Here is a 12,264-nt window from a genome sequence, read left to right on the forward strand (position 1 = left end):
TTCAATAGGGAAACAACCTTTTTCAGTGGGACTACTTCCGAAATGATGACACAACACAAGATATTGAGCACAGCTGCTGCCCATCAGGGAAATAAACTGGAGGTACTCAGAAGTAAGTTAAATTTGCTCTGCTGGTAAAAAGAACACCTGTACCAAAATCCAGGCCTGCATAAGCAAGGTTAACACAGACCAGCAGCTTGACAATGATGATAATAATAATTTCCTGGCCTTGCTGCTTGCCCAGAATTGCAAAAGAAGAAGAAAAAAGGTGAGGGTGTTGTCAAATGCCTCACAGACTGTGATCAGTATGGCAAGCACAGGTTGTAAAGGTAAAGGTACCCCTGACCGTTAGGTCCAATCGCGGACGACTCTGGGGTTGCGGCGCTCATCTCGCTCTATAGGCCGAGGGAGCCGGCGTTTTTCCGCAGACAGCTTCCGGGTCATGTGGCCAGCATGACAAAGCCGCTTCTGGCGAACCAGAGCAGCGCACGGAAATGCCATTTTCCTTCCCGCTGGAGCGGTACCTATTTATCTACTTGCACTTTGACATGCTTTCGAACTGCTAGGTTGGCAGGAGCTGGGACCGAGCAACGGGAGCTCACCCTGTCGCGGGGATTCGAACCGCCGACCTTCTGATCGGCAAGCCCTAGGCTCTGTGGTTTACAGGTTGTACAGGATTATTTAAACCACACTTCTGCACTTTTACGTTTCTTCTATTCCTGAGTTAGCGTAGGCCTCCTTCAGTTTACTTTTTTTTGTTACAGCAAAGAAGAATCCACAGAAATGTCCACTTGAGAATGAAGAAAGGTTGCCATTCTGGCACTGGAGGTGCTGCCTCTGCCGCTGGCAGAAGCCTGTTACTCCCCAGACTGCATCCTCTTCTGTGATGCTTTCGCACTGACGGTCAAGTCGAAGCAGTGAACAGCCACTGTGGTTAAGCCAGGGGATGAACTCACCTTCAGAATGGGAACGTTTTCTTGGCCGGCCTGAAACACAGCCCGGTTGCAGAGTCCAGCAACCTTGGATAAAGCCGTCCAAGTGGGAGATGTCTTGTCGAAAGAGGCACCTGTGGAGGTGGGAAGCAGCAGGGAAATGCCACGTAGGTATGTTGTCAGGCACAAAACCAGATTTCTTGGGCTTTGTCCCATTCCCCCAGCCCCATTTGTCACTAAGTATGAATTCGTGCACACAAAAACTGTGCAAACCTCCTGTGCATGTTGGAAGTTATGGATGGTACTGAAGTAGCAGCTTAGGGCCAAGCCTGGCAGATACCACTAACAGAAGCGCTAATCTCAGAACTTCTGGGTATATTATAGACTGAGTGTGTTTAATAACGACTGGTTTTTATAAAAATTTTCAAAGGCAGCATGGGCTTTCTAAATACAGTAAATTAATCTAGAATCTAGCTTTCTTGTGATTACACAGCCAAGAATGCTCCTTCAGTCAGGCTTTGAATGTGTTTATCCTTTGCTACACTGGGAACACAGAAACGATTTCATGCAATGGTAAAAGCTTTTGCGGTGGAGCCTTATTAACACTTTTTTTGGGGGGGGGATGCTGATTTTAAGTGTTTTGACTATCAGCAAGAGGCAGCCCTACCACAGTGCTTATTTATTTGATGGAGAGAGCAGCCAGCTTACCGCTTTGGTTTTCTGTGGTGTCTGCCTCATGGATTTGGTTATCAAACCACATGTGAGCAACCGTCATGCGGTTCTGAGTCAAGGTGCCAGTTTTGTCAGAGCAGATCGTCGAGGTGGAGCCCAGAGTTTCCACGGCTTCCAGGTTTTTCACCAAACAATTCTTACGGGCCATGCGCTTGGCAGTTAGTGTCAGACAAACCTGGAGAATGACAAAGGGAAATGCTTGCATTCAACTACAGTGGTAACTCGCAAGACGAATGCCTCACGCTACGACAAACTCGCAAGACGAATGCATCTTGCAATTCTATGGGTGATTCGCAAGACGAATTCATTTTGTGAAAAATTTGTCTTGCGAATCGCGGTTTCCCATAGGAATGCACTGAAATTTAATTAATGCGTTCCTATGGGCAAAAAAAAGAAATTTCAATGCATTCCGATGGGAAACCGCGATTTTTCGCAAAATGAATTGACTTGTGGAACGAATTAAATTCGTCTTGCGAGGTACCACTGTACCAAGGAATAGGGGCGATCTGGCTCTGGAAGGCATGCGCCCGCCCGTCCCTGCAACAGCTCACACATACGGTTATAAGCACCGACTTACTGTGACTGTAGCGAGCAGACCCTCGGGGACGTTAGCCACTATGATGCCAATGAGAAAGATAACCGCCTCCAGCCAAGTGTACTCAAGGATCAGTGAAAGGATGAAGAAGGAAACGCCAAGGAAGACGGCCACACCAGTGATTAGGCGGATGAAGTGCTCGATCTCAATAGAAATGGGAGTCTGCCCCCCTTCCAGTCCGGAAGCCAATGAAGCAATGCGGCCCATGACCGTACGATCGCCAGTGTTAATGACTACACCACGGGCTGTGCCTGGAAAACAGTGACAAAGTTTTAGCAGCCAGGTCTGCGGGCGTGGGAAAAACAGCAACATGCATTTGCTCACTCTGTGTAAACCACGTTCTGCATGTTAAGGTGGCATTGTAAGTTTGATGTAAGCAAACTAGATACTCGCACTCTCATCAAGAATGGTGGCATATGGGTTTACACAAGAGGAACTTTACCAAGTAAACTTTCTTAGAAAAGACCCTGTTTGAGAGGCTTTACTGCACACTGCTTCATAAAGCAGCTGGCAGCTACCACCCACAATAAAAAATAATATTATTATTACTACCCCGCCCATCTGGCTGGGTTTTTCCAGCCACTCTGGGCGGCTTACAGCACATAAACTATCGTAAAACATTAGACATAAAAAATTCCGATACAGGGTTGCCTTCAGATGTCTTTTAAAAGTCAGATAGTGGTTTATTTCCTTGACATCTGATGGGAGGGTGTTCCACAGGGCAGGTGCCACAACTGAGAAGGCCCTTTGCCTGGTTCCTTGTAACCTCAGTTCTTGCAGTGAGGGGACCACCGGAAGGCCCTTGGAGCTGGACCTCAGTGTCCCAGCTGAACGATGGGGGTGGAGACGCTCCTTCAGGTATACTGGGTCAAGGCCGTTTAGGACTTTTAAAAGTCAGCACAAACACTTTGAATTGTGCTCAGAAATGTACTGGGAGCCAATATAGGTCTTTCAGGACTGGTGTTATGTGGTCTCGGCAGCCACGCCCAGTCCCCATTTAGCTGCCGCATTCTGGATTAATTGTAGTTTCTGAGTCACCTTCAAAGGTAGCCCCATGTAGAGCGCATTGCAGTAGTCCAAGCAGGAGAAACTAGAGTACGCACCACTCTGGCGAGACAGTCCGTGGGCAGAAAGGGTCTCAGCCTGCGTATCAGATGGAGCTGGTAGACAGCTGCCCTGGATACAGAATTGACCTGTGCCTCCATGGACAGCTGTGACTCCAAAATGACGCCCAGGCTGCGTGCCTGGTCCTTCAGGGGCACAGTTACCCCACTCAGGACCAGAGAGGCCCCCCCCAACAGTACTTCTGTCTTATCAGGATTCAACCTCATTCTGTTAGCCGCCATCCATCCTCCAACCGCCTCCAGACACTCACCCATGTCACCTTCGCCTACCCCCTACTCCCCAAAGGGCAAGATGCTGCACATTGACAAGCTGATGACAAAACAAGTGTGGCTACGAAAATATTGGGAGCAGCTTGGGCAGAAATGTGATCATTCTCCAATTCTGGCTGAGATATGGCTGGAATCGGGCTTCCCTTTGTCTGAATGTGATTACTGTTCTGAGAGAACACAAACGCAAGCAACTGTGTTGAGGTTTTTGGCCGCACAAATCATCATCTGCCAGCACCAAGGGCTAACAGGAAAGGCCGCTAACCAAGAGCTTCCCTTGCTCTGAAGTACCCATCACTTCTAGAACTCCTCACACTTCAATGCTCTACTGGTTCATTTGATCATAAATTCCAAAATGGTCAGTACCTTCAACACAGTTGGTAGAGAAGAAAGCGATATTCCTAGTCTCCAGTGGATTCTCATTTGTGAAGTCTGGAGATCTGGTCTGGGGCTCCGATTCACCTGTGAGGGATGAGTTGTCCACCTGTGCGAGGAAGCATGTTGTTGGGAAAATGCATGAGAAATTGTGCCATTGTGGCAGGCCTGGTTACTCTGCAGGCTGCATCTCGGTCCCTTAAGTCTCACTGCATGCACATACGTACCTTACAACCATGAGCTGAAATAATCCTCAGATCAGCTGGGACTCTGTCACCTCCCTTCACCTCCACTAGGTCGCCAACAACCACCCCTTCAGCATTGATGCTCATCTTCTCCCCATTTCGGATCACTAGAGCTTGCTGCAAGGAGAAGAAGAAGAAACACAACGTTCAACTTTACACCTGCCAACACCCCTGTGTTGGACCAGCCCCTTTGCCTACCTGTGTCTCGAGACAGATGCTATGAACAACAACAAAAAGCTCAACAAGCAGCACTTGCGTACCTGAGGCACCATGTTTTTGAAGGACTCCATGATCTTTGAACTCTTGGCTTCTTGGTAGTAAGAGAAGCAGCCAGTTATGATGACGACAGCAGAAAGCACAACACCAAGGTACAACTGCAAAGAGATACACACATTGCATTAGTTTTAAGCAATGTTTTGAGTGACAAATTCTTCAATTCCCAAACAGTGGGCCTGGGGGTCATAGCATTAGTTGCATTCAGCATGGGGGCAAGTCAGTCACTTTGCCAGCAGTATGTCTCCCCCTGCCCCATAACCTGGAGAATAAGGTGGTGGAGGAATAACCAAAAAGGAAAAAGGAAAAATGAGGAAGGAAGAACAAAGCATTTTCCAGATCACAGGGGGAAAAAAGAGACCAGCAACATGATGCCGATGGCCACTGGTAGATCACTTTAGCAGAAGTGTTTGAAACAAAGTAGGCCGTAACACCAGCTAAGGCGTTAGAAACAACATTGTTAGAAAACAATGGAACTATGAAAGGCAGATACTGGATCAGGCATGATGGGAAAACACGCTAATGAACACAAACCAAGAATTTAAGCTCATTCACATGGTGGGAATCAATACTTCCAGTTATGTCTGAATTGGATCACACAGTCAAGTCAAACCTCCCACGCAGCTTAATGCCATAGCGAAGCCTCCCCAATTCATTTTCTCTTTCTCTCTCCCTCCCTCTCTCTCTCTCTCTCTCTCACACACACACTCTTATTAACTCACATTGTCATTATTTGGTTCTTCCTCTGTCGCCGCTTGAATACCATATGCCAGAAAACAAAGAATAGCTCCAATCCACAGCAGAAGGGAGAAGCCCCCAAACAGCTGCCGGCAGAATTTAACCCATTCTGGGGTCGTGGGAGGCGGAGTGAGAGAGTTGGGACCATCACGAGCCAAGATCTCTTGGACCCGTGCAGGAGTCAGACCCTAAACACAGAGGTGGTGGAAGAAGAAGAAGAGACATATTACAGCATTTCCCCTAAGGAACATCAAAGCATGCTTTCCATTCCAAGTACTGATTGTTTCTGAAATGCAATCACCACCGCCGCCAATAGGAGAGTTCTCTCTTGCTGGCCTTTCCTAAAAAGCTAGCTAGCTTGTTCCCTTATTAGAGATGGATTTGCTCCACTTTGAGAGGCTTCCAAGTAGAGCTGTCATCTAATCAATTGACACTTCCTACGTTTGCAAAGGACAAAACAACTAAAGGAAGCAGAGCATAGTTTGCCTTTAAATGGTTTGTGTATATTTTCATGAGCAGCTAACACGGACCAGCAAAAGTACTATGGCTTCCAACAACCCAGACCATTAGCCATGCTGTCTGGAGCTGGTGACAATACAACTATTGGAAGGCAGTGTTGGCAACCCTGGTATCTGCGGGTGCCATCTTAAAACAGACATTCTTGTGGGAGTGAAAGGGAAATGCCATTGCCAAGATGGCGCCAGTCACCAGCAGTTTTTTGTTTTTCCAATAATTACTGACCCTAGAAGGGTTGTATGCAGCTACATCATACTCAAAGAGTAGACTCACTGCTATCAATGGACTAAAATCAGTCATGACTACCTTAAGTTCACTGATTTCAATGGCCTACTACAAGTACAGGTGGCAACCATTTTTGGCATGTCCAACTGATGCGCTATTGCTGACAAGTGGGTTCTTTTGGACCAGGAAGAAGGTGGAATGGGGTGTGTGTAACGAGATGGGGCACACTTCCACGTGCTCCGCCGCTCTGCTTGGGTGGGCCAGGAAAGCAACCCCTGCATGAAATGGTTGTCACCAGTATAACATAGCCCGATACATTCTAACACTATTACCGTATTTTCCCCGTGTATAAGACTAGGCTTTTTACAAACAAACAAAAAAGGTTTAAAATTGGGGCTCGTCTTATACACAGGTAGTGCTGAGAGGTGTTTTCTTAATTTGGAGTCCCCCAAAATAGGGGGTGTCTTATACATAGGGGCGTCTTATACACAGAAAAATACGACACAACTTTCAAAAAATGAAAGGATGAGCCCCGTTTAATTGAAGGTGGTTTTTTAAAAAGTGAAATTAAAGAGATTAAAGACTGCAGCCCTTTAATCAAGCCTGCATTAAGCATGCAACAGCCCCAGCACAATTTTCTAGCATCATTCAAGAAAGCCCATGGGCTCTGTAAAAAAATTATAACAGACTGTAAATGGCAGTGAGGCAAAAAACTGCTAAATCTCAGAAACCAATCAGGAAATGGGGAGTTAACAGCTTTTGAGTGGGACAGTGCAGTGGGGAAAGGCTAGGTGTATTCAAATTGAGGCTAAAACATTAAGCATGGAGAAATTTCTTATTCAACAGGAGGGCTCTTTAGAAGGTTCTCTGTTATCGCAAACCAGAATGGGGGGGGGAGAGAGGGGGGGGAGCACTTCATAGTTGGCCACCTTACCCGGCTGAGGTCTGTTCCGTATTTCCGATGAAGTTCATCTAGGCTGAGTTTGTGATCATCCTGCAGAGCAAAGTAAATATTAGCAAGGCATGAAGGCGTAGGTGGTGATTTCATTTCACCCAAGAAATTCTATGCAATGCAATTAATTTATGCAAAACACATTACCCCCAAAATGGTGGCGACTGTTTCTAGCTTAGTTTCATATTGATTGGGGCTTATAAGTGTTAAGTCTTTGCTAAACAGTACAAGCAGACATTCCAAGCTGGAAAAAATGGCAGAGGAAGGCAAGGAGGTCATGGTGGGCTGTAGCTTCCAAACTGCTAGTCTAAACTGAGAGAGAAGCAAAATAGTAATACTAGATGTGACTAGATCTCTCTCTCTCTCTCTCTCTCTCTCTCTCTCTCTCTCTCTCTCTCTGGGGTTCCTAATGAAAACAGCAGGTTAAAAAAATCAGAACAGTGCTTCTCAAACTTGAGTCCCCAGCTGTTGTTGGACTACAACTCCCATCATCCCTGACCACTGGGGTCCTGCTACGTAGGGATGATGGGAGTTGTAGTCCAACAACAGCTGGGGACCCAAAGGTGGGAAACACTGCTTTAGAAGGACAGAACAAGAAACAGCCCCTTTTATGTTTGCCTTTCTAATAACAAGCTAAGCTAAGGTTGCATTGCAGCTATTTAAAACGCCTTTGCTAACAACCAATTTGTTTTACAGGCTGAAACCTTGTACGGTTACTTAGAGGTAAGTACCAGTGAGTTCAGTTGAGATATACTCTCAAGAATGCATGCAAAGGACTGCATAGGACTATCCAGTTAAATCCACTTGAGAATCCAGCTATGCAACATCCTGGTTTCCCAAAACGTTCTTAGAGTGAAAGGCTAGGGGAGAATACAATCAAACACAAAGAGGGACCCAATCTGTGGTGATGAAGGTGACAAAAAAAGCAATACTTCACCACCACTGAATCTTTAGGAAGCTGTCCAACAAAGCTTTTCTGAGTAGCTTCGCTTGCTCCAGCTTAGGCCCACAGGGAGCAATCCGAGCCCCCTTGGGAGGCCTGCTGGCACAACTTTGCCAGACATTTCAAAGATAAAATCACTCCTATTGATCAGATCTCAAGTCCTACTTTCTAACAGGCATCTGGGGATGTCATTAAAGCATTGTGTCTAATTTTTTTGGGGGGGAGATATGTTTCAACTGCTGTTGCTTAAGGATAAATTACTTGGGAGGAGTCGTTTACTGTTCGTGTACTCAGCCCTTTTCTATGGCTGACTAAACCTAGGAGAAGAGGACTGACTCTGGATCCAGGAGATAATTAATGTCTACACAAAAAAGGGAGCCGCCCCAGCAGCCTTTAAGGAGGCAACAGCAGCACATCTCCTTAAAAAAACCTTCTTAGGCCTCGGACAACTACGGTAACAGTTGTCTAGTCACTAATAGCCTCTTTTGGGGCTCGGTGCTTGAATAGATGTACCAAAGATGGGATCACTTGGGCAACTCATATTACTAAACCACATTTCAGTCTGGTTCCAGACTTGGTTATGGCACAGAAACCTCTTTGGTTCTCCTAACAAGATCTTTGTTGGGAGAAAGACGGTAATCTAATCCTCTGTGGGACCAAGGAATGTGAAGGAACACTTTCTCTCACACTAAGAGTCAGTGTGGTGTAGTGGTTAAGAGTGGTAGACTCCTAATCTGGTGACCTTGGGCTAGTCATACTTCTTTGAAGTCTCTCAGCCCCACCCACCTCACAGGGTGTCTGTTGTGGGGGAGGAAGGGAAAGGAGAATGTTAGCCACTTTGAGACTCCTTCGAGTAGTGATAAAGCGGGATATCAAATCCAAACCCTTCTTCTTCTTCTCTTCTATACCACCCCACCTGCTCTGTTAGATTGTCAGCTGAGACATGAAGCATGTGACAATCAAGTACCTTTTCACTTGTGGCACCCAGTTTATGGAATGCCCTCTCTAGGGCGACTTGTTTAGTATCCAGAGATTCCCCGCCCCGCCCCGCGGGCCTGGAGAAAACGCCTTCTTTTTTGAAACCTTAATAAGAAAAAATGCAAATGGTTCCATTTTCCTGATGGCTGTTGTTTTATTCGCCAGTTGCTTTATTTATTTATTTTAGATATTTTTTATTAAAGTTTTCCGAAGTACAAAAGGAAAAAAAGCACAAAAAAGACAAAAGACAAAAGAAACATTACAGAAAAGAAAAAAATTAACAAAAATAAAAATGCAGTATATGTTCTGTCCCTTCAAATACCCCCCACCCACGAGTCCACTTCTGCCACCAGTGGCACCCGCTGGTGTTGAGAATCAAAGGGGTCCATTATAAGGCTGGGTTTGACCTCCCCCTCCCCCCTCCCCCCTCATCCCCGCCAGTTGCTTTATTATGGGGTGTTTTTTGTTTTGTTTTTACTGTTTTGACATTAATTGTTTAGACTGTACTGGGACCAATTTTGGCAAAGGGCAATACAGAAAGATCTCAAATAAATAAGTTCGCCATAGTACTTAACTGCATTTGTTTATTTCAGTCAAAGGATTCTCAAAGGCGACACGCTGTGATACAGAGAACCCCAAACTCATTCTCTCTCTCTCACTCACTCACACCAACCCTTAGTACGCTAGCTGATGTATGAGGTCAAAGTGCTTCCCCTTTAGCTCTGCAGCCCTGGAACTCCAAATGCCAATTGCCAAATGTTCTTACTCACATAGGAGGGGAAAGCAAGCTCACTGCAGCTGCTCCCTCTTGGTTAGATGGATGGGGCCAGGGAGATATTTTCCTTGCCATGATGTTATTCTAGGGAGGCAGCCTCCCAGAGACCAGAGTGTGCTTCCCTTATATTTATACAGTGGTACCTCGGTTTAAGTACACAATTGGTTCCGGAAGTCTGTACTTAACCTGAAGCGTACTTAACCTGAAGCGAACTTTCCCATTGAAAGTAATTGAAAGTGGATTAATCCGTTACAGACGGATCCGTGGAGTACTTAAAGTACTCAAACCGAGGCGTACTTAAACCGAGGTATGACTGTATTTGAAAAGGTAAAAAAAAGGTAAAGGACCCCTGGACAGTTAAGTTCAGTCAAAGGCGACTATGGGCTTGCGGCACTCATCTTTCAGGCCGAGGGAGCTGGCGTTTGTCCACAGACACCGATTACCTTCTGGCCTCAGCGGTACCTACTTATCTACTTGCACTGGCGTGCTTTTGAACTGCTAGGTTGGCACAAGCTGAGACAGAACAACGGGAGCTCACCCCGTCGTGGGGATTCGAACTGCCGACCTTTTGATCAGCAAGCCCAATAGGCTCAGTGGTTTAGACCACAGCACCACTTGCGTATATTAAAATATATATTATAATTTACAATATACAAGAGAAAGAGGCGCTATTTTGATTCCAGCAGAACTACCAGATTTATAAAAAAAAATTAAAAGAGGGTTGTGGGAAGAAGAGGGCAACTGTAAGAGGAATGAGAGGCTGAAATTTTAGGCAAGAGGACAACTTATAGAAGGTTATGGCACCATAGCAACTAGGAAAAGCGCAGTTTGTTCCCAATGATTCAAACAGTCTAAGAAAAATATGACAGCTAGCCAATAAAGCCCAGGAACGTGAATGAAGCTAGCATGAATCTTATAGATAAGTTCAGAGCAGGAAGCAGGGCACATAACTGAAATTTAGGAAATAATCTTTGGAAAGTCTGAAAGGTCAACTCTTGCTTCATGAGCTGAGTCACCCCCACCTCTGCATGTCAAAAGTGGTCCTTACCAGTGAAACTTCCTTTTTCAGTTCATCCATATCCCTTTCCTTCTTCCCCTTTTTCTTCTTGGCTCCATGCTCAGATGTAGCCGCAGGCTCATACTTGTCACGTCCAGTCTGTAAAAAAAAAAGGAAATCATTTGCTTTGCAATGAAACAGTCCATCCAGCTTAGTCATCTCAAATTCTGACCCGCACCTGCTCCCCAGTGCCTTGAGCAAACTTCACAACTCTGCTGCAAGGCATACCTGAACTGGTGAAATAATATGCAGGAATTAAATGTAGAACCTGACCAGGGTGGATAAAAAATCAATGATTTAAAAAATAATAATAAAAAAATCAGATTTTTTAAAAATTTAAATTGTATTTTTTTTAATTTAAATTGGATTTTTAAAATAAAATGCTTTTGAAGGAAGAAATGTTTCTAAAGATAGTTTCCTATTTAAGTTACATTATAGTCCAAAGGCTATCCATCAGGAAATAAGGGCTAGTTTTAAGTTTTTCATGTGTGCTAAAACTCACTCTAAGGTGTTTTTTTTTAACCACAACAGTTAACAAACATGGATACATATGCTATAATGTACAAATTGTTTTAATTAAATAAATTGTTTAAATGGTTATTAAGGAAATGATTATTTTCCTCCTTCCAATAAAGTACAGCAGAAAAGTTGCCCAAATATAAACAGTTAACTCATTAAACCTCATAATGATTTCATAATTATCGGTCAATGTATTTCTAATAGTATAACCAAATCAGTAATTTTTGATGTAACTGTATAAAGTACTCTGAAAATTTATTATTCCAAAAATGAAACCTTTATCTGGTTGTAAATATTAAGATTATACCAGGAAGAATGAGTCTTTCTGTTAACCCCCCCCCCCATTTAAATCAAGTCTTACTGACTAGTGATTTAAATAGTGATTTAAATCAATTTGATTTAAATCAAATCCACCCTGAACCTGACAGATACAAAATGCTCTCTACCTTTCATAGTTCTAGTTACAGGTAGGTAGCTGTATGGTCTGACATAGTCAAAACAAAATAAAATTCCTTCCAGCAGCACCTTAGAGACCAACTAAGTTTTTCATTGGTATGAGCTTTCCAGTATCTGAAGAAGTATGCATGCACACAAAAGCTCGTACCAATGACAAACTTTGTTGGTCTCTAAGGTGCTGCTGGAAGGAATTTTTTTATTTTGTTTCCTCTACCTTTCAGTTATAGGTATCTCCATCAAAGACAAATTCAGACCTGTCTGTAAGAATATTAGAAGCAATCATTTTGGGGACACTTGAATTCTCCCAAGCGCTAAAGCCTATTGAACATAGCTAGATTTACTTCTGAGTGAACCAAATTGCGCTGCAGGCAACACAAAAGCAACCATCAGAGGGGCCAGGATTACAACGATGATTTGCACCGGCTGTTTGTGGTGCACTTTGAGAGGTTTACAATTAGGTACAATAAAAAGCCATGTGCAAATTTTAAATGGCATGGGCAATGAATAAAAGCCTAAGGTTCCACATAAAAACCCAATCTAACTGAATTTTAAAAGTGTGACA

The 12,264-nt window shown here is 44.3% G+C and overlaps 1 protein-coding gene across 1 annotated transcript in view; it reads right to left on the minus strand.

The window, feature by feature from the left end:
• ATP1A1 (ATPase Na+/K+ transporting subunit alpha 1) overlaps window positions 1-12,264 on the minus strand; it is a 34,715-nt gene that overhangs the window by 9,057 nt on the left and 13,394 nt on the right. Inside the window, exons 2-10 of the mRNA XM_035140493.2 lie at window positions 10,719-10,826; window positions 6,957-7,016; window positions 5,266-5,469; window positions 4,531-4,644; window positions 4,253-4,387; window positions 4,017-4,134; window positions 2,242-2,510; window positions 1,641-1,839; window positions 957-1,066 (exon numbers count right to left, since the gene is read on the minus strand). Of these exons, the coding sequence (XP_034996384.1) occupies window positions 957-1,066; window positions 1,641-1,839; window positions 2,242-2,510; window positions 4,017-4,134; window positions 4,253-4,387; window positions 4,531-4,644; window positions 5,266-5,469; window positions 6,957-7,016; window positions 10,719-10,826 (1,317 nt within the window). The remainder of the gene's footprint in view (window positions 1-956; window positions 1,067-1,640; window positions 1,840-2,241; window positions 2,511-4,016; window positions 4,135-4,252; window positions 4,388-4,530; window positions 4,645-5,265; window positions 5,470-6,956; window positions 7,017-10,718; window positions 10,827-12,264) is intronic.

The sequence above is a fragment of the Zootoca vivipara genome, chromosome 16, assembly GCF_963506605.1.
Source record: "Zootoca vivipara chromosome 16, rZooViv1.1, whole genome shotgun sequence".
In the NCBI taxonomy this organism is placed as follows: domain Eukaryota; kingdom Metazoa; phylum Chordata; class Lepidosauria; order Squamata; family Lacertidae; genus Zootoca; species Zootoca vivipara.